Below are 23,188 nucleotides of genomic sequence, written 5' to 3' on the forward strand. Positions count from 1 at the left end.
ATACTATGTATAAAACAGATAACTAATGAGAACCTACTGTATAGCACAGGGAACTCTACTCAGTGCTCTGTGGTGACCTAAGTGGGAAGGAAATCCAAAAAAGAGGGGATACATGTATATATATATAGCTGATTCACCTTGCTGTACAGTAGAACTAACAACATTGCAAAGCAACTATACTCCAATAAAATTTTTTTAAAAGATGTGCATATATACAATGGAATACTATGCAACAATAAAAAAGAATGAAATAATGCCATTTGCAGCAACATACATGATATAGAGATGACATGAAATAAGTAAAAATGAGAAATATATCAATTATATGTGGAATCTAAAATATGACACAAAGTGGGGGGATGGGATAGTTAGGGACTTTGGGATTGATGTACACACTGCTGTATTTACCATGGATAACCAATAGGGACCCACTGTACAGCACAAGGGACTCTGCTCAATATTATGTAACAACCTAAATGGGAAAAGAATTTGAAAAAGAATAGATACATGTGTATGTTTAACTGAATCACTCTGCTAAACACCTGAAACTGTAACACTGGTGATCAACTATACTCCAATGTACAACAAATGGTTTTTTAAACAAGTTGAAAGAAAATATGACACAAATGAACATATCTACATAACAGAAACAGACTTACATACAGAGATCAGATTTGTGGTTGCCAAGGGGTAAGAGGGGTCGGGGAGGGATGAATTAGGAGTTTGAGGTTAGCAGATGCAAAATATTATATACAGAATGCATAAACAACAAGGTCCTACTGTATAGCATAGGGAAATATATTTAATAACCTGTGATAAACCATAATGGCAAAGAATATAAAAAGAACTTATACACATGTATAACAATCACTTTGCTGTATAGCAGGAACTAACAACATTGTAAATCAACTATGTCAGTTTAAAGAAAAGTATTGAGAAACTTTGTGTCCTCTAACACAACTCTTTGAAGTTACTTTGTATTCCAAAAGCAAAATAAAACTTGGGCTGCAAAATCTACCACCACATAGGAACAATCAAAAATCAAATCAAAATATCCCACATTTACCCTGTTTTCAGGCTTTGTTACCGATTTCATGCAGGTAGTGCCAGCAAGGCTAAGAAAACAGCCTATCTTTATTGCAAATTCAGTTGACTACTGAAAGTATAGAATGACTTCATAAATAGAACATCTGTAAAGTTTGTCCTAATGGTCTATGATGGATGCAAGTCAGCTGACCAGCCAGTGATGCACAGGGATTGAGAGGATAAGCATGCACAGAATGGATGCTATTCCATCAGAGATACTCAAGCAAGCATCTGTCACGGACTGGAGTTTGGTGCCAAGAGTCCATTCCAGACCGAGTTTCTAGGATTCTAAAACTCTAAAGAATACCAGGTATTCTTTAGAAAGTATTATTGAGCTCTGTTTTGCTTCTCAGATTGCAGGGAAGGAGGCCAAGCCTGAGTTGGGACTCTTGCCCAACAGTGAATGCCCTAGTGCCTCTGTCTCTTGCTGGCCAGATGGAGGCATCAGCTAGCCCAGGTAGGCTTTGACATGAAGATGAAAGTCTGGCACCACCACAGGCCCTCAACTCTTTGTCTTTATAAACTAGGACAGGCTATGATATGTGGAAGCCTCAAGTGCTTGTGGTTTCATGTGTCCTTGGGACCCTTTCCTACCCTAGAGACTTCTGACATAATATAAGAGAGCATTTCTACCTGTACCTCAAGAATTCACTGTCTTAGCATGTGTGTACATTTCCTCTCTCATCTTCCAGTAGAAGATAACTCTCCAGTCAATTAAATTCTTGAACCAAATGCTGGTTGTTTTTTTTGTGTGTGGTACCTATAATCATGAATGTATCCAGCTATTAGTAACCAAAGAACATGAGGAAAAAAGATCGGTTTGGATTGCTCTGGGGAAGATTCTAGAGGAAGGACAGAGACACAGTGAAGATGAAAAGGACCACTTAACCAGGACAAATTACTTGAATTGGACATCGGTGAATTTATATTTTGGTTAGCATTTTGCAAACAATTTTTCTAAATCTTTAAAAAAATGATGGCTTTCCAAATAATCACCAAACTCCCAACAAGCACAAAATGCTCTGAAGAACTGAATGGACTATAACTAATTACATAAAACACTACTGCCAGCAGAAAATTCCTGATGCTTGATACATGTTCAAAGTGAAAGCCACGCATGCATCTTTCATATTAAACCACTGACGTTCAGTGAGGTTCAGCTCGAAGACACTGATCTTCTATCATTTAGAATGCAAAAGGATGAGCAGGGCAGATTATTATGGAACTAAGAATACACATAATTTTACGGGAAAGATGTACTTATCACTCAAGAAATACTATTTAAAATATTAACAGTTTAAAAGGAACATTAACTGTGAATGGCAGTTAGAAAGCAAGGAAAATATGACATTTAAGCAAGTTAATGTTAATAGAAATCACATCATCATCAAACTTTCTTTCTGTAGTGAACTTGTGAATGCTATCTTATCTTTTGCTTAGGTTCATACAGAGTCCCAGAAAAGCATGTGAGTAAGATCTGTGTTTGACATATTTACACCTATGTCTTATCTGCTTTAAGAAAAAACACTCCTTCAAAACCCTACGCTATGAAAAACTATTTTTCAGGAATTTTTATTTGGTCCATTGATCTAACAAGGCTGAGTTCACAAATCTTTCACTCCCAAGTTAAAAATTGGAGCAACAAAACAAAACTCCAGCAAGGCATAAATAAGATAGTAAAGTGCATATATACAATCCCAGAAAAGTTTTGATTGGGAAGAGCAAAAATTTCTAGTGCAAAAACTGCTTTTGCCAGCAAAGCTCCCTCTCTGAAGCCAAAGGGCTACAATAAAAGTTAAAATTGGAACGTGTTTAAGCAATGCCTCTTTTCAGTCAAAAGTTAATATATGTGCATGCACCTTGGCCCAAACTATATTCAACCTGGTAAAGGGGGGAATTTCAGAGGACAGTTCAGAAACAGAATTTCCTGATCCAAGGCACTGCTTTCTCCAGGTGCCCCATGAGCAAATTCCTTAGATGTGTCATCAGCTGCAAGTGGACACTTGGAAAAACCCCAAGGAACATACTTGCAGTGTGCTCACGGCTTGTGAAGCGTATTCAAACATGGTCACTTTATCTTGGTTTTGTCTTGTGTCTCTCCGTTCTTTCGAGCCCAAACTTGACTCTATGCAACGTTTTGTGCTTTTTGTATTTGAACAGAGACTGGGCATTGGTCTGTGGGAATTCCCTTGGGTTACATCACCATGGCCTTTTGAACATCTGTTTTTATCCTTTTTTTTGGAATTCTTAATAAAATAGTTTTGCATTTCTCAGTACAATTACGTAGGTGAAGGATTTTTTTCCCCTTTTCCTTCAAGGATCCAAGTTGAAAGCTCTTAGGAGGACATCCAGGTCACCGAGATTAGCCGCCTGGAAGAGTTCCGGCTGGTCCATCAGAGAAAGGGCAATTCTAAGGGCAGCCCAGATATTCCCAGAGATTGCAGGATGAGGGACTTGCTGCTGATTCCTGCTCTTTCTTTGCAAACTGAGGGCAGTGAGAAAATTGCTGACCGCTTCTCTAAGAGGGTAAAAAAAACAGACATTTAAAAATTCAACAGATTTCAGAGTTAGCCAACTTAGAAGTAAGATAAAAATGAATTATCATCTTGGTCTAAAGTCCAAAACCACCTCTTTGGTGTTTTGGATCATGAGGTGAACAGCTTTCTGATTCTCTCACTATTCCTTTGTGAAGTCATTGTTAAACATAGTGAAATCAGAAAGAAGGAAAGTAAACTTTGTTTTAGGTATGTCACGTGGGACAGTTAGAACCATTGCTAACTCATTAATGAATTTGATTTTCCCCTTGCTCCAGGAATGATCTGATGACTTAATACCCTTGCAGATATGATTTGTATCAACAGAGGAGGCATCTGACCTTTCTTTGAAACTATGTAGTTTAGCTTTTCTCATTAGTTTAACTTTTCTCAAAATAGGAAGCCAGGGTTCAATTGAGTTTGAGTTTCAAAGCAGCTGGTTATTTAGCCTTAGGCAAATTTCTTCAAGTCTCAGTTTCCCCAACTGAATAAAAGTCATTTAAGAACCTTGTTGTGAGGTGTAGCTGAATCATTTATGTGAAAGCTCTATCATTAAGTTAGGTCAATAGCTTTCCATGTGTTGTCTGGGGAACTCTGGGGATCAGTGAGGTCAAAATTATTTTTATAATAATACTGAGATGTCATTTTACAGCTTCATTCTCATTTCCTCATGAATATACAATAGAATTTTCCAGTGACTATTATGATGTGTGATATCCCAATAGACTGAATGCAGAAGCAGAGGTAAGAATGCCACTCTTCTCAGTAAACAGCTTGTCTGGGGGAAATTTTTTTTTGGTAAAATATATAATTTATATAAACACATAATCAGTTTATTATTTTTAAATGAGTCTCTTCAACTTCTCTCAATTTCTAATATGGTAAATATTGATAGGTATAACCCACATAAACAAAAGTCCCTTCAGATTCTCAGTAATGGTTAAAAGTGTAAAGGGGTCCCAAGAACAAAAATTCTGCGACCCGCCTAGTCAGATGCTGTCCAAAGGCCTAGCTCCTGTGGTCCACGGCCCTGCTTCTGTTGCTTGCGTGCCCGGTGTACTTTCTGGAACTGCCCTCTTCAGCTCCCCGTCTCCTGGAACATGTATTACACATCTGACAAACTTGTCTTTGCCAAGGATGACGCCTCTTTGTTTCTTCTTTACTCTTCTTTAAAGCTTTTCACACATTTGATCTCATTTAGTCCTACAAGGTAGTCACTGTTAAGCATCCTAAGAAACCATAAGGAAAGCAAGGCTGGATTTCTGATTCCAGTGCACATGATTCAGGCATTTGTTCATCAACATTGCTTGGCTCAGATGGTAAAGAATCCACCTGCAATATGGGAGATCTGGGTTCAATTCCTGGGTTGGGAAGATCCCCTGGAGGAGGGCATGGCCACCCTCTCCAGTATTTTTGTTTGGAGAATCCCCTTGGACAGAGGAGTCTGGTGGGTTATGGTCCAGGGGGTCACAAAGAGTCGGACTCAACTGGGCGACTAAGCGCACGCACGTTGTTGGATCTGCCCAGGAGTAAAGGGCACCGGATGTAGCAACTTGGGTAATGGAAGGGAGTGGGTGTTTTCTCATCACCCCTCTTCTGCATTTCTTGTGATCAAGCAAGAGAGGAGGATTTATAACAGATGCACAAGGAAAGTTTACTTTGGAGGCCCTTTCTGGCTTCCTTGGCACAGCTCAAATGATGATGACTCCATTTACTCTCATCCTCCTAGGCCTGTAAGAATTCTGGGGAAGAAAGATGCTAGAGTGCCCTCCTGCACAGGCTGCTCCCGCCCCAGTGTGTGGCAGTGGTCTCTGAGGGCCATGGAGGGTAACAGCCTAGAAGAGTCTAGCTGTTGGCCTCGTCAAGCAACTCTAGGTTTTCCTCATGAAGACAGTCTAAGCCTGTTCCCCAGCTTAAGGACTCAGAGGTCTTTAGGGGAACTCAGAAGATTGTACACGTACAAGTGTGAACACTTCCAAATGTTACATACACATATGTATCAATATGTTAAAATTGTTTTAAATATTATGTCATGATTAAGAAAAAGCACATTCATTTAAAAGCATTCTTCACTTTATAGTAGGTTTCCCTCATTATACTAAGAATAAAAACATTACTATCAAAGGGGATGAGATTTATGTTTTCAATTAAAATGGGGTCCTCACTTTCGAATGGCTCCTTCCTAGGTGGCTCAACAGTAAAGAATCTGCCTGCAGGGCAGGAGACGTGGGTTCGACCTCTGGGTCAGGAAGATCCCCTAGAGGAGGAAATGGCAACCCGCTCCAGTATTCTTGCCTGGAGAATCCCGTGGACAGAAGGGCCTGGCAGGCTAAGGTCCAGGGGGTCGCAAAGAGTCGGACACGACTTAGTGACTGAACAATCCAGCTCTCACTTTTGAAAAGGTTAAGATTTTTTGATCTTAGCTCTACTTTGAAGCTCCCACTGACAAAAGGGGAGCATTTTAAGCTCTGCCTCAGTTTCACACCAACAATTTCCTCTCCTTATTTCAACTGTATACAGAATGAGGAGAGCGCTTGCCTTTGACTCTTTATAGAACATGTGAGATGAGAAACAGCACATGGTACAGGTCCATACACAGACACCTGCAGTTCTTGAGGGAGATGTTAGGTTCCAAGACCAGTGGATATGGACAAATTGGCACCAGCTCTTGGCTTTTTTCTGGGCCACATCGCTATTGAGGGTTGTTACTTACTAAGGACCTAATTATACCACAAGTGAAACTTGTTTTCAGAATGCATTTAAGCTTATGGTCTTTTTTCTCAGGAAAAATGCAAGATGTTTATTATTTCACAAGGTTTCCCACATCCTAAAAAGGCCCACAAAGTATAGTCAAAACACTTTGCTGTTTCAAAGTATCTAAGAATGTTCAAACTACCGCACAATTACAGTCATCTCACACGCTACCAAAGTAATGCTCAAAATTCTCCAAGCCAGGCTTCAACAGTACGTGAACCATGAACTTCCAGATGTTCAAGCTGGATTTAGAAAAGGCAGAGGAACCAGAGATCAAATTGCCAACATCTGTTGGATCGTCAAAAAAGCAAGAGAGTTAGAGAAAACATCTACTTCGGCTTTATTGACTATGCCAAAGCCTTTGACTTTGTGGATCACAATAAACTGTGGAAAATTCTGAAAGAGATGGGAATACCAGACCACCTGACCTGCCTCTTGAGAAATCCATATGCAGGTCAGGAAGCAACAGTTAAACTAGACATGGAACGACAGACTGGTTCCAAATAGGAAAAGGAGTACGGCAAGGTTGTATATTGTCACTCTGCTTATTTAACTTATACGCAGAGTACATCATGAGAAATGCTGGGCTGGAGGAAGCACAAGCTGGAATCAAGATTGCTGGGAGAAATATCAATAACCTCAGATAGGCAGATGACACCACCCTTATGGCAGAAAGCGAAGAAGAACTAAAGAGCCTCTTGATGAAATTGAAAAAGGAGAGTGAAAAAGTTGGCTTAAAACTCAGCATTCAGAAAACTAAGATCATGGCATCTGGTCCCATCACTTCATGGGAAATAGATGGGGAAACAGTGGAAACAGTGTCAGACTTTATTTTTTTGGGCTCCAAAATCACTGCAGATGGTGACTGCAGCCATGAAATTAAAAGACATTTGCTCCTTGGAAGAAAAGCTATGACCAACCTAGACAGAATATTAAAAAGCAGAGACATTACTTTGCCCAACAAAGGTCTGTCTAGTCAAAGTTATGGCTTTTCCAGTAGTCATGTATGGATGTGAGAGATGGACCATAAAGAACGCTGAGCACCAAAGAATTGATGCTTTTGAACTGTGGTGTTGGAGAAGACTCTTGAGAGTCCCCTGGACTGCAAGAAGATCCAACCAGTCCATCCTAAAGGAGATCAGTCCTCCAGCGTTCATTGGAAGGACTGATGCTGAAGCTGAAACTCCAATACTTTGGCCACCTGATGCAGAGAACTGACTCATTGGAAAAGACCCTGATGCTGGGAAAGACTGAAGGTGGGAGGAGAAGGGGATGACAGAGGATGAGATGGTTGGATGGCATCACTGACTCAATGGACACAAGTTTGAGTAAGCTCCAGGAGATAGTGAAGGACAGGGAAGCCTAGCATGCTGCAGTCCATAGGGTCGCAAAGAGTTGGACACGACTGAGCAACTGAACCAAACTGGACCGATCAAAACGGACAGATTTAGCAAACAAGAATACAGGATGCACAATTAAATCTGAATTTCAGATAATAATTTTCAGTATTAAGTATGTAACATGCAATATTTGGGAAATATTTCTCTTAAAAACATACTTGTGTTTATCTGAGATTCAAACTTAGCTGGTGTTCTACATTTTATCTGGCAACCCTAAAATTGACCTGTTCTTTACAGGAGACTTTATGCTTGAGATTAAAAATTCGCACTTCAGCAAAGTTTGTCCATTTCTACCTCTTCAGGATTTTCATGGCCTCCTGCAAATAGCTGCCCTACTGTGAATGCCAAGAAAGTATTTCATTGACCCCTCATACTTTTTTTTTCTACAATAAGAAGTTACAATTAAAACTCATCTGGAAGCTTTGCAAAATACTCATGTAAAGGAGGCTCTTCTAAAGCTTAGCATGTACATCAATGAAGTTGGAACATTCCCTCATACCACACATAAAAATAAACTCAAAGTGATTTAAGGACTTAAATATAATACATGACACCATAAAACTCCTAGAAGAGAACATAGGCAAATCATCCTCTGAAACAAACTGTAGCAGTGTTTTCTTAGGTCAGTCTCTCAACACAAAAGAAATAAAAGCCAAAATAAGCAAATAAGACCTAATCAAACTTACAAGGTTTTGCACAGCAAAGGAACCATCAACAATATGAAAATATAACCTACGGACTGTGAGAAATGTTTGTAAATGATACAGCCAACAAGGGATTAACTCCCAAAATATACAAACAGCTCATGCAGCTCAATATAAAAAACCCAAAAAACCCAGTCAAAATATGGGCAGAAAACCTAAAGAGATATTTCTCCAGAGAAGACATACAGGTGGCCAACAGGCACATGGAAAGATGCTCAACATTGCTAATCATTAGAGAAATACAAATCAAAACTATAATCACACTGGACAGAGTGGCAATCAAAAAGTCTACAAATAATACATTCTGGAGAGGGTGTGAAGAAAAGAGAATTCTCCTATACTATTGGTGGGGATGTAAATTGGTCCACTATGGAAAACAGCATGAAGGTTCCTTAGAAAACTGAAAATAGAATCACCATGTGATCCAGCAATCCCAACCCTGGCCATATATTTGGAAAAAGATGAAAACTAATTTGGAAAGATACACACACCCCAATGTTCACAGCAGCACTATTTATAATAGCCAAGACATGGCAGCAACCTAAATGTCCGTTGGCAGATGAATGGATAAAGGAGATATGGTGTATGTATGTATGTATAAAGTGGAATAGTACTCAGCCATAAAAAGAATGAAATAATGCCATTTGCAGCAACATGGGTGGACCTAGATAGTGTCATACTGAGTGGAGTCAGCCAGAGAAAGACAAATAATATAATATCACTTATTTGTAGAATCTTAACAAATGATATACATGAACTTATTTACCAAACTGGAACAGACTCAGACATAGAAAGCAAATTTATGGCTATCAAATGGGAAAGGTGAGGGAGAGATAAATTGGGAGTTTAGGATTAACAGATACACACTACCATATATAAAATAGACAAACAACAAGGATTTACTGTATAGCATAGGGAACTGTATTCAATATCTTGTAATAAACTATAATGGAAAAGAACCTGAAAAAGAATATATATATATATATCTAAATTACTTTGCTGTACTAGAAACTAACACAACATTGTAAATCAACTATGCTTCAATTTTTTTTTGAAAAAGGCCTCCTTCAGTGAATTCAATATGTCTATGTGTACATACGCATTTATTTACATCTCTTCTTGTTCCAGAAGAAGAACCTAAGGCGTTATAAAATCTATATACACAACCAACCTAGTAAGTGAATAAAGGGAGTAAAAATAAGAAATCAGGTTAGGGAAATCAGAGTCAGGAATGAAGCTAATATATGGAACATGCATCATCAGGCTGATGGGCAGGGAGGTGGCACAATTTGACTCTGGCCCTTTGTGAGGCTGATGTAAAGAGGGCCTTTGCTGTGACACACTTCACAATGTCCACAGAATAAATCAGACTGGGTGTTCAGGAATCACTCAGCTATTCTTGGTTTTGACCTCAGTAAGATCCTCTTAGAGGACAGAGAGCAATCTAGTGACTAATGTTCTTTCTAAGATCTCTGAGTATAAATGCAGCAACTCGTTTCTAAAGTTTCAGTATTTGCCAGTGGCAAAATGCTCTAACGCGGTTCAGAGATGGCAATTCTTTAGAAGTCAAAAGAGTACAATCCAGTTATGTGGCTCTCTCATGACTTATCTAAATGGTAATAATAATGATGATGATGGCAATGATAATACTCAGACTAATGATGCCTACTAGGTATTGAACATCAGTTCTGTGCTAGGCAATTACATTTAACCTGCACAATAATCCTGAAAGATAGATATTACCTCTTTTATTTTTTTATCCAAGTGAAGAAATTGATACTCAAAGTTATGTGCCCAGAGTTATGAAACCAGTAAATGGCAGAGCTGTGATGTGAACCCAAGTTTGCCTGATTCTAAAAGCCTGGCTCTGAGACTGAGAAAGGGTTTACATTTTTTGTGGAGTTTAACACTAACATTAATTTCTCTTTTTTTCCCCCACTTAAGAAAAGTAATACCCGTTGATTTAGAAAATAGGAAATAATAGGAAAAGAAAGAAGAAAAACCACCCAAACTTTTATTACTCAAAAGAAATAAAGGTAATTTATGCTCCATGTTGATGGGGGAGCAGATGGAGGATATACACCTGAAAGATAATAAGGAGTCACGAGAGAAGGAGCAAGACATTCCAGACTTTAAACCCACCCTTTGAAGTTTTCCATTTTTTTTTTTTTTAAACTAACTTTACTTGTAAACTAGGTTTGGAAAATCTGGATTCTTGGCTGTGCTTTGCCAAAAACTGGCCCTGAGACCTTGCTGAGTCATTCTTCTGTCTTCCTCCATCCCCAGCCATGGTTATTCCCCCCTTACCTGGGAAATGAAGGGTCGGACTGCTCACGTTTCTCGTTAAAAACCCAGATGACGTGTCCTAACTCTAAATTGATCAAAATCTCTGGGAGAGGAGCCCAAGAATCTACATTTCACAAGATGCCCAAATAATTGCTGTTCTCTAATGACTAAGAAACATGGAGGCGGACAGTTCCTGTCTCAACAGCCCTCAGAATGTGAAGATCTGAAACTCACCCTTAACAGGAGGAGATTACTTCACTAAAGGAGGTATTTTTACTGAGAAACAACATTTCAGATTAGTCAACCTCCGCTCTGAGTGCGACTCTTAGCATTAGCCTGCTGCCATACTTCACCTGTAGGCGCCCAGGTTGATGCAGCTTATCCCCAGGTTGTATCTGGACCGGATGAAGCCTGGCTGAATCTCCAGTGCTCGTGTGTAGGCCTCCACGGCCTCCTCACTGCGGTCTCCGTTTGCCAAGGTTGCCCCAAGACGGTTCCATAATGAATAGTCCTGACGAAAAAATTTGAGTTCCCTTAACAATTTGTACAAGCCACAATGACACAGTATTCCAATATTCCTGGTTGAAGGATGATAGCTAAAAATGTATCAGTGCTAATGGACAAGGACCATGACTGGTGAATTACTAAAAAATCTTTATGGACAACCCTCTGAAATGGTAGCCCAGCTACCATTTGATGTTATCGGGCAATTCGTGTTTCTATTTTAGGTCTCTTACGTGTTAACAGCCACAGTAGCATATCATTAGTACTGATCACTTTAAACCACTGGATTCAGGGAAATACACTGTAGCAGAAATGCACAAAATGTAACCTGTGAAAACTTACTTTTAACAGAGAATCTTCTGGTTTCTTGCTATGAACTTACCTCTGGTCGAACAGTTAAGGCAGCATTAAATGCGTCTATTGCTCTATTAAATTCTCCACTCAGGTGGAAAAGCACCCCCAAGCCTGTCTGCAGATCTGGGTCAATCACATCTCCATTTTGGTGGGCAGCTTCCAGGTATAATTCCTTCACTCCTTCCAGAACAGAGCTACGAAGAAAACAAATCGGATTTGTTGGTCAAACAGTCTGAACACAAAAGATTTACTTTTCCCCATACCTACTTCTCAGGCTTTAGAAAACCTGGCACATTGGTATTTATTTTAAGTTATTTATATGCCTGAAGCATTTGGCTTTGAAATATGGTATTCAGATAAACATCTAGGAGTGTCCACAAGTAGATCATGTGTCCAAAGTTTGGTTCTGGTCTCTGATCAACCATTTCAGCCAGGGCTGCTCTTTCAGCAAAATGCTATCCTACATACCATCCTGCAATGCGTGGTGGGGGGGAACTGAGGCTTGTTAGTTGCCCCGAAGCTGACTGACTGTGTACACAGATGTAATTTAACAAGAAGGATACCTATCAACTGGAGACTTAGACATCCGCCGGGTGAGGCCTGGAGATCCCTTCTTGCTCTTCACAAGGTATTTGTACTTTGGATTCTGCTTAATCCAGTTCTTTAAAGCTTCGCAAGCATCTTGCTGATGGCCGGTGTTAGTGTAACTCACAGCCAAAGCCATCAGAGCTTTCAAGTTGTTGGGCTGCAATTCTAAGCACCTGAAAGAAGAAAATAAAAGCCAATTTCAGAATTTTCTGGAGCCAGAATTTGAACAGTTCTTTCAAAAAATTGAGGTCTTTATTGATTAAATGGTACAAAGCATTGCTAAATTTCTATTAAGTCTCTGGAAAATAACCATACTTATCTACATGAAAATTGGGACCTCTGCCCACTTTTAAGAGTTACAACTCCAGTCTTAAGAGTGCTAGATTTGGTAATTTTAATGAGTTTGGTTTAAAAACTGTAAAAATGTGGCTAATCCCCTCACATAATTTGGTAGTAATTAGTTTATCTAATAGGAAGTAGGGAATATCATTATATTAATGCTGCTCTAAGCAACTAAACAACAGCTATCAATATATTAAATATATCTTATCCAAAAAGCAAACTGACTTGAACTAAATTTGGATGTTAAGAGGTAAAAGATTGTACAGTGCTTAGTGAAGGAGAAGGAAATTCCCAGGGTTTCTAAACTACTAATGTGGATTTAGGAGGCAAAGGCTCCCCTTCATGCTAACCCACTAGCCTCTGGCAAGGGCTTTTCAAACTTTGATGTGCATGAGAATCATCTGGGGATCTGGTAAAATGCAAATTCTGATACAGTAGGACTGGGGGGCAGCCTGAGGCTGTGCAGGTCCGACAGGCTCCCCGGTGATGATGATGCTGGTAATCTGTGGATAAGACTTTGATTAGCAAGCCCTCAGTTCACTTCAGTTCAGTTCAGTCCCTCAGTCGTGCCCCACTCTTTGGGACCCCATGGACTGCAGCACGCCAGGCTTCCCTGTCTATCACCAACTCCCAGAGTTTACTCAAACTCATGTCCATTGAGTTGGTGATGCCATCCAACCATCTCATTCTCTGTCATCCCCTTCTCCTCCCACCTTTAATCTTTCCCAGCATCAGGGTCTTTTTCAATGAGTCAGTTCTTCCCATCAGGTGGCCAAAGTATTGGAGTTTCAGTATCAGTCCTTCCAATGAATATTTGGGACTAATTTCCTTTAGGATGGACTGGTGGGATCTCCTTGCAGTCCAAGGGATTCTCAAGAGTCTTCTCCAACACCACAGTTCAAAAGCATCAATTCTTCAGCACTCAGCTTTCTTTATAGTACAACTCTCACATCCATACGTGACTACTAGAAAAAACACAGCCTTGACTAGACGGACCTTTGTTGGCAAAGTAATGTCTTTGCTTTTTAATAAGCTGTCTAGGTTGGCCATAACTTTTCTTCCAAGAAGCAAACGTCTTTTAATTTCATGGCTGCAGTCACCATCTGCAGTGATTTTGGAGCCCCCCAGAAATAAAGTCTGTCATTGTTTCCCCTATCTAATTGCCATGAAGTAATGGGACCAGATGCCATGATCTTAGTTTTCTGAATGTTGAGTTTTAAGCCAACTTTTTCACTCTCCTCTTTCAATTTCATCAAGAAGCTCTTTAGTTCTTCACTTTCTGCCATAAGGGTGATGTCATCTGCATATCTGAGGTTATTGATATTTCTCCCGCAATCCTGATTCTAGCTTGTGCTTCATCCAGTCCAGCATTTCTCATGATATACTCTGCATATAAGTTAAACAAGCAGGGTAACAATAATATACAGCCTTGATGTACCCCTTTCCCTGTTTGGAACTAGTCTGTTGTTCCATGTCCAGTTCTAACTGTTGCTTCTTGACCTGCATACAGATTTCTCAGGAGGCAGGTCAGGTGGTCTGGTATTCCCATCTCTTTCAGAATTTTCCACAGTTTATTGTGATCCACACAGTCAAAAGCTTTGGCAAAGTCAATAAAGCAGAAGTAGATGTTTTTCTGGAACTCTCTTGCTTTTTTTGATGATCCAGTGGATGTTGGCAATTTGATCTCTGGTTCCTCTGCCTTTCTAAATCCAGCTTGAACATCTGGAAGTTCACGGTTCATGTACTGTTGAAGCCTGGGTTGGAGAATTTTGAGCAATACTTTGCTAGCATGTGAGATGAGTGCAATTGTGCAGTTGGTTTGAGCATTCTTTGGCACTGCCTTTCTTTGGGATTGGAATGAAAACTGACCTTTTCCAGTCCTGTGGCCACTGCTGAGTCTTCCAAATTTGCTGGCATATTGAGTGTAGCACTTTCACAGCCTCATCTTTTAGGATTTAAATAGGTCAATTGGAATTCCATCACCTCCACTAGCTTTGTTTATAGTGATGCTTCCTAAGGCCCACTTGACTTCGCATGACACTTAGGGCCACCCAAGACAGATGGGTCATGGTGGAGAGTTCTGACAAAACATGGTTCACTGGAGAAGGGAATGGCAAGCCACTTCAGTATTCTTGAGAACCCCATGAACAGCATGAAAAGGTAAAAAGATAGGACACTGAAAGATGAACTCCCCAATATGCCCAATATGCTACTGGAGATCAGTGGAGAAATAACTCCAGAAAGAATGAAGAGACAGAGTCAAAGCAGAAAAAACACCCAGTTGTGGATGTGACTGGTGATGTAAGTAAAGTGAGATGCTGTAAAGAGAAATATTACATAGGAACCTAGAATGTTAGGTCCATGAATTGAGGCAAATTGGAAGTGGTCACACAGGAGATGGCAAGAGTGAATGTCGACATTTTAGGAATCAGTGAACTAAAATGGACTGGAATGGGTGAATTTAACTCAGATGACCATTATACCTACTACTGCGGGCAAGAATCCCTTAGAAGAAATGGAGTAGCCATCATAGTCAACAAAAGAGTCCAAATCTCAAAAATGACAGAATGATCTCCATATGTTTCCAAAGCAAACCATTCAATATCACAGTAATCCAAGTCTATGCCCCGACCAATAATGCTGAAGCTGAATGATTCCATGAAGATCTCCAGGACCTTCTAGAATTAATACTCAAAAAAGATGTCCTTTTCATTATAGGGGACTGGACTGCAAAAGTAGGAAGACAAGAAATACCTGGAGTAATGGGCAAATTTGGCCTTGGAGTACAGAATAAAGCAGGGCAAAGGCTAATCGAGTTTTGCCAAGAGAATGCACTGGTCATAGCAAACACCCTCTTCCAACAACACAAGAGAAGACTCTACACATCGACATCACCAGATGGTCAATACTGAAATCAGATTGATTATATTCTTTGCAGCCAAAGATGGAGAAGCTCTATACAGTCAGCAAAAACAAGACCAGGAGCTGACTGTGGCTCAGATCATGAACTCCTTATTGCCAAATTCAAACTTAAATTGAAGAAAGTAGGGAAAACCACTAGACCATTCAGGTATGACCTAAATCAAATCCCTTATGATTATACAGTGGAAGTGACTAATAGACTTAAGGGATTAGATCTGATAGACAGAGTGCCTGAAGAACTATGGACAGAGGTTCGAGACATTGTACAGGAGTCAGGGATCAAGATCATCCCTAAGAAAAAGAAATGCAAAAAGGCAAAAGGTTGTTTGAGGAGGCCTTACAAACAGCTATGAAAAGAAGTGAAGTGAAAGGCAAAGAAGAAAAGGAAAGATATATCCATTTGAATGCAGAGTTCCAAAGAATAGCAAGGAGAGATTAAAAAAAGGCCTTCCTCAGTGATCAGTGCAAAGAAATAGAGGAAAACAATAGAATGGGAAAGACTAGAGATCTCTTCAAGAAAATTAGAGATACCAAGGGAACGTTTCACGCAAAGATGGGCACAATAAAGTACAGAAACGGTATGGACCTAACAGAAGCAGAAGTTGTGGCAAGAATACACAGAAGAACTATACAAAAAAGATCTTAATGACCCACATAACCATGAGGCTGTGATCACTCACCTACAGCCAGAAATCTTGGGAGTGTGAAGTCAAGTGGGCCGCAGGAAGGATCACTATGAACAAAGCCAGTGGAGGTGATGGAATTTCAGTTGAGCAAGTCCTCACAGTACCTGTATCAGTTCTTTAGGAACTGATAATGTATAACAAATGTGTGTGTGTGTGTATTTATTTATTTACTTATAAAGTGTAGGGAAAGTAAAAGTCTATTTGGTAGGGGCTGTTTTTCCATGGTTTAAATAGGGGCTCTAATCAAGTATCGTGTGATGCTATCCCCACTCAATGAAGCCTAGAAATTTAGTCAGTGGGTCAGGATGATGGAACTATCTCAGCAGATTCTTCGTAGACACTTGGAGTTAACATTACGCTGATATTATTCTGAGTACGTTCTTCCTGAAGAAAACTTTCAGATGCTGCAGAAGGCTCAGTTCAGTTCAGCCGCTCAGTCGTGTCCGACTCTTTGTGACCCCATGAACCGCAGCACGCCAGGCCTCCCTGTCCATCAGCAACTCCTGGAGTTTACCCAAACTTATGTCCATTGAGTCGGTGATGCCATCTAACCATCTCATCCTTTGTCATCCCCTTCTCCTCCTGCCTTCAATATTTTCCAACATCAGGGTCTTTTCAAATGAGTCAGCTCTTTGCATCAGGTGGCCAAAATATTGGAGCCTCAGCTTCAACATCAGTCCTTCCAATGAACACCCAGGACTGATTTCCTTTAGGATGGACTGGTTGGATCTCTTTGCAGTCCAAGGGACTCTCAAGAGTCTTCTCCAACACCACAGTTCAAAAGCATCAATTCTAGAAAGGTAAAAAGAACTATTGTTTCAGTGAACCTATTTTATGACTGCTTTTGACACAGACTCTTGTGCCAACAAAGGTCAATTTGTAGATGGTAAAACATTGCAATTTAGGAACATGATTTCTTCATACATTGTTTTCCAGAGCTAAATGTAAATAATATCTGGTGTCTTGGCACTTATCTTGGTCAAATTTTGTACAGTGTACTTAAGGGTCAAAAGACAAATCTGAAACAGCAAGAAGTCCTTTAACAAGTGTCCACCTGGCCCATGATTTTGTGCTTAGTTTTATCTACCTCTGGAGGGCGACAATAGCTGCTTGTTCATTTTCATTCTCTGCCTGGGTTATCCCGAGGAACTGCCATGCCTACAAAAAAATAAAAAATAATGACTGATGTCAACGTTGCAAGAGGAAGCAGAGTCACTCACGTGCTTTAGCTGGTTTGTTTACATGTGACAATTCCCTCTCTGCAGAGCACCCTGACTTGGATGTGAGTCTTGTAAAGGGAGAAACATCACAACATCACCTGCATTTCTTCATTCAAATTCTCTTGTGGCATCCAGGTCATTAGTTACAAACTCTAAGTATTTACAAACTCTCCTATGGCCTATGGAAACCTCTTGAGTCTCTGAGGTTTCATGATATTAGGTATCTTAAAACCAAAAGATAAATTTATGAAAGTATGCATTTATCAGGGAAAGAGGTAGAAAAATAATTTAGAAATATAACTAAGTAATCAAAAGTTTACAATAAAGAATCTCAAGATGTACACAATAGAAGTAGTTTGCATAAATGAAAGTCAAGTAGTTACTATAAGAGGTAAAAGGAAATTTAGGCACTGCTGCTGCTAAGTCGCTTCAGTCGTGTCCGACTCTGTGCGACCCCATAGACAGCAGCCCACCAGGCTCCTCTGTCCCTGGGATTCTCCAGGCAAGAACGCTGGAGTGGGTTGCCATTTCCTTCTCCAGTGCATGAAAGTGAAAAGTGAAAGTGAAGTCACTCAGTCATGTCCGACTCTTAGCGACCCCACAGACTGTAGCCTACCAGGCTCCTCCATCCATGGGATTTTCTAGGCAAGAGTACTGGAGTGGGGTGCCATTGCCTTCTAGGGCAAAGAAAACAACCCTCCTACACACACACACAATGTGTTCACCACAATACAATAGTTAAAAAGCATAAAACACATATAAGATGCAATATAATATACATATAATTTTATAGCCTACATTTACACTTTGTATTACATTGTTAGTTCTTTCATGTTCTTATAAAATCCCCTTAAAAATCTATAATTTTGAATTTCCTTTGTTCAATGGATATCCCGTTATTCCCACAACACATTCCCTTACTGTTCTACGTTGCTTCTAATCCTTTGCTAAAGTCAATAATGTAAAGAATATCTTCAAGCAGGTAATGTTTTTCACATCTAGAATGAAAATTTTTAATATAAAAAATTTCCACTTATATACTTTTAAGAAGAGTAATTCTCACACCATTATAAGCACAATGTACATCAACAAAACCTCTCATTATACACGTTGTCCTCAGAATTTGCTGGGGGTATATCAGTTGTAGGGATTTTAAAAGGTTTGCATAACCCGCCTCCACCTTTGGAAATCAATGCTATGAACGTTTTAAAACAAAACTCTATGAAAACATATAGTGTCATCTTGTGTGCATGCTGTGCAGTAAGTCGCTTCAGTCGTGTCTGACTCTTTGTGACCCTATGGACTGTAGCCCGCCAGGCTCCTCTGTCCATGGGATTTCCCAGGCAAGAATACTGGAGTGGGTTAGCATGCCCTCTTCTGGGATCTTCCTGACCCAAGGATCGAACCTGGGTCTCATATCTCCTGAATTGGCAGGCAGGTTCTTTACCGCTAGCACTGCCTGGGAAGCCCAGTGTCATCTTAAAGTGCTGAAAAAATTGTATCAGCTTTTTCCCTCATGGGTTATTACTACACATATGATACAAATTCATTAAAAAGTACTGAGTATTCCTCTCCCAGAATATCAGGGACTTTTTTACATCTTTCAAATATATTCAGAGCGGCTTCTATTTTGATTTCACCTTTCATACATCTTAGAATGCTTCTTAAGATTGATGAAACAATCTTTTTCTGGGGGCATCTTCCTAGCCTTTGGGTGTAGTATCATTTTCACCATTCACAGACCATCAATTATCTTAGCCTTGGGGTCTCCATTGATTCAGAAGCCCTGGTCCTTATCTAGGATCCATTAGTTACCAAGTGTGCTCATTTTCTCAGTTGTGAATCTGGGACAATAATGTATACTTTTCCATTAAACTTCCCAGGGTTGTTGTGACAAATGACATATGTATGAAAACACACAGCATTTAGAAATGTATGAAGGCATTATTTTGTTGAGGGTGTTGTAGTTTCCTACTAATTAATGCAATGACTTTCTTTTCTAAATTGATAGATCTCCTAAAAATTCCAATATTTTGATTCAGAATTTCAACTCTCAATTCAGTCTCATTTCACTGTAAACATTTTGAGTAACAAGATACTAGGGGCTTTAACTAGTAATTTGTTTACTTGTTCTTTCTGTACAAACTGGGTACAACCAATAATAATGATGAGGGCTAAATACTGACATGTCAGGTGCTGAACTAAGCACTTTAATTTCTATGAACTTACTTAATCCTCATAATATCCAATGAGATAGTTATAATTGTGATGTCCATTTTACATGTGAAGGAACTGAACCTTAGAGGGTTTAAACGGCTTGTCCCAGATCACATGGCTTGCTGTGCTGCACTGGTGGTCCAGTGGTGAGATAGCTGCCTTCCAGATCACATGACTCATGGCTAACATGTGGTAGAGCAGGAATTTGAACTACATGGTTAAGTAGCAGATACGAGGCTTAACCACTATTCTCTACTGCCTTCTCAGCACTGTATACAAATTTCTGCAGTTCCTCTGGGAATATCCCCATATAAGATGTTTTCTGAAAATTATAAACTAAAAAGGAAGCCTTTATACCTGCCAGTATATCTGCCAGTATCTTTATACCTGCCAGGCCTTTGCAAGTGGGAGACTTAGCGAACCAAGATAAAGCTGCAGAGGCCTCTTTGGTGGTTTCCCAGTCTCCATGTCCAACAACCCTTCATGTCTCATAGAAAGGGGCTTGTCTCACATGCAAATCTGATCATGTCCCTCTCCCACAGTGGTTCCCCATGGCTTTCAAGATGAAGTTCAACTCTTGGCTACCTCTTTGGGCCTCCTCTCTTGCCCCTGTCTCCTCCTCTCTTACCATAGATCCAATGTTTCCTGTCTCTCTGCCACCCATGAACCATCCCTTCTAAACAACAGCTGGACCTCCTTACAGTTTTTAATCATCTCTCCTTCAAAACTCAGCTTTGGATTCACTTGGAGGGCAAGGCTGGGTCAGAACCCTTGCTCTCTGCTCTCCTAGCATCCTGCGCATACTCTGACACCACATTTATTACACTGCAATGATTGATTTACTTGTCTTGTAGATAGATCACAAATCTGTCCTTACAACTGGTCCATTTTTTCCAGATCTTCAATCCTTTAGCCTATGCCTGGCACAATTCTTGGGACATAATACATCCTCAATAAATGCTAAGTGAGTAAATCAAGGGTGGGATATGGTGTGGCTCTAGACCCAGATGAAACCATATTCTGCCCCATGAAAACTACTGCTGAGCCTCCAGGTTGGCAGTTTTTTCATTTCTTGTCTCCACCTTTTATCTTTGGGCACTGTCGACACTGCAGAGGTGGTTAGAAAATAGGTACCTTTTTGTAACTTACAAACATGTATCAGCCTTAGCAAGGTTAACTCCTTTGGGAAACCTTACTTGATGAAAATGCCACCTAGCAGAGCTCTGTCACCCTCTGTCCCTTGTTAGCACACGAAGCCCCTTTCTGAGCCTGGCAGGATGAAGGAAAATGATACCTCTGCATCTCCAGGGTCCTGAAGAATTGCTGCCTCCATGAACAAGATAGTGACTGGCAGGTCCCCTTCCTTCAGCCTTTTTAAGCCTTCTTCAAATGCTCCAGGCCAGTCTTTGAAGGGGTTTTCAGTATGAAAGTAATAACCCTACAACACAGAGAGGGACCAACACAGATCCATTGATTTAACTCTTCATTGTTACATTCAATCAGTTCTTTCGGAATTTGAATTTAAGTAATTTTATTTATTTAATTAATTTCAATGAAGTTTAAATTGCTATTTTTTTTCCTTATTGTGACTGCAGTACATTTTCATGGTGTAAATGTTAGATATTATTTTGTTACTGAATAATATAAAAAGAAACAAAAAGATAACCTGTAATGTTGCAACCTAAATATGATCACTGTTAATATTTTGGAGCTTGTTTTCCTTCTGATATTTCTTTTGTTCTTTTTGTTTCAGCCATTTACCCACAAGATTTAAAAAATATTGACTTTTAGGACAAACTTTTGTGGAGTGCTGCCATGCACTCTCTTGAAATGTTAATACCACATAGTGTACATCTGTTTATATATAGTGGCCCTTTGGAGGGCTATGAACTATTGTAACATCTAGGATATTTTTTCACCTTCTACTCATCAAACCAGTTTTTGTCCCATTGTGGGGCTGTATCTCTCCATTGAGAATGCATGTTTAAAAGTTATAGATTTTCTTTTGTTGCAAAAATTTAAACAATACATATTATACAAATACTACTACTACTAAGTCGCTTCAGTCGTGTCCGACTCTGTGCGACCCCATAGACGGCAGCCTACCAGGCTCCGCCGTCCCTGGGATTCTCCAGGCAAGAACACTGGAGTGGGTTGCCATTTCCTTCTCCAATGCGTGAAAGTCAAAAGTGAAAGTGAAGTCGCTCAATCGTGTCTGACTCTTCATGACCCCATGGACTGCAGCCTACCAGGCTCCTCCGTCCGTGGGATTGTCCAGGCAAGAGTACTGGAGCGGGATGCCATTGCCTTCTCCGATTATACAAATAATCTTCTAGTATTTTCTATGAGTATATAAGTTAAACAAGTCCATGCTATAAAAGCAAGGTTGTAGCTTAAGCCCCATTTAACTTTAGTTATTAAAATTATTTATATTATGCTAAAAATTAATCAATCCTCTTTCAATGGTCAACTGAGGTTATTTTCAATTTTTATTGTTGTTATCATAAATAAAGCTACAGTGAAAGTCTTATGCTCAAATCTTTGACTGCATATGATTATTATCTTCGGATAGACTTCTAGAAGGATTTATTATGCTAAAGGCTACGAACTGTTTTGAGCCCTTGATATATGTAGCAGAATTGATTCTGAGAAAGTATGCCCTGATAAACTCTCATCAGAAGTATCAGAGATATTATTTGTTGCAACCTTAGTAGCAGAGACTATCATAAAAACCAATTTGATAGATACAAACAAGCTAGTCTGTTGATGATGCTACTAAGGTTTTTAAATGCATCAAATGGAGACCTTCATTCTCCCCAGGTGTTTAGAAAGACAAAACTTTGTCAGAATCCATAGGGTATGACCAGCTTATGTAGTGGTGTTGGGGTGTGGGACCCTGGGAGGGGGAGCTCAGGTGCACGGGTTATAGCCTGCAGACTGATGTTGTACATCTGTGTTCTCTCTTCTCACTTACTTTCAATTTCTTTGTGGAAAATTAACGATTTTAATGAGATGGTTGATCTGATTTTATGAGATTGCCTTGCCTACTGTGGGACAGAGAATACTGGAAGGAGAAAGACATCTTAATGATTCTGTAGACTGCTAATCCCCTAAGATCAGAGACTATTCATCTCAGTTCCCAGTATCTAGGTCAGTAAACAGTAAAAATTTGTTGGATGGAACCAAATATCATGGAAGTTATTCAGAACTGAATAAAACTGAGAATTCCTCTACCACAAAGAACCATAACATTAACATCTCTATATATATTTCCCCTGTGTAAGAAAATTCTATCTTTCCATCTCTTTCTGTCTTTCAAGTCACTTAAACTTATTTCTCAGTGTTTTCTTTTTCTCCAGGCATTTTTAAAAGCATAAATCCTAGAGCAACTGGGGCTTCATGGGGGAATTTAGCTGGCTGTGGACTGTACTCACACGTTTTCTGGGGCTCTTATTAGGGGACTATCTCTCAAGGAATCCCCTTGGTATTTGACCCAGCTTTGTGAAGTGTATCTTTTCCACTGAATTCTTTGCTAGCTGCATCAAGGCTACCCGTGAAATAAAGCCTGAAGCCCCCCTTTTCAACCTCCCG

The 23,188-nt window shown here is 39.8% G+C and overlaps 1 protein-coding gene across 14 annotated transcripts in view; it reads right to left on the minus strand.

The window, feature by feature from the left end:
* Window positions 1-1,988: 1,988 nt before the first annotated feature.
* Window positions 1,989-23,188, minus strand: part of PEX5L (peroxisomal biogenesis factor 5 like) — an 817,344-nt gene continuing 796,144 nt past the window's right edge. For 13 of the 14 annotated variants that reach the window (XM_081571067.1, XM_081571063.1, XM_081571058.1 and 10 more), the window contains 6 exons: window positions 20,892-21,035; window positions 17,248-17,318; window positions 12,186-12,383; window positions 11,651-11,816; window positions 11,118-11,275; window positions 1,989-3,604 (listed from right to left, as the gene is read on the minus strand). In XM_081571067.1, coding sequence (XP_081427193.1) covers window positions 3,400-3,604; window positions 11,118-11,275; window positions 11,651-11,816; window positions 12,186-12,383; window positions 17,248-17,318; window positions 20,892-21,035 — 942 coding nt within the window. In that variant the 3' untranslated portion in view covers window positions 1,989-3,399. Of the gene's footprint in view, window positions 3,605-10,636; window positions 11,276-11,650; window positions 11,817-12,185; window positions 12,384-17,247; window positions 17,319-20,891; window positions 21,036-23,188 lie in introns of those variants that run through there. The other variant, XM_081571065.1, reaches the window with a different exon arrangement.

This window comes from Giraffa tippelskirchi, chromosome 2 (genome assembly GCF_054371585.1).
Source record: "Giraffa tippelskirchi isolate mGirTip1 chromosome 2, T2T-mGirTip1v1.2.pri, whole genome shotgun sequence".
In the NCBI taxonomy this organism is placed as follows: domain Eukaryota; kingdom Metazoa; phylum Chordata; class Mammalia; order Artiodactyla; family Giraffidae; genus Giraffa; species Giraffa tippelskirchi.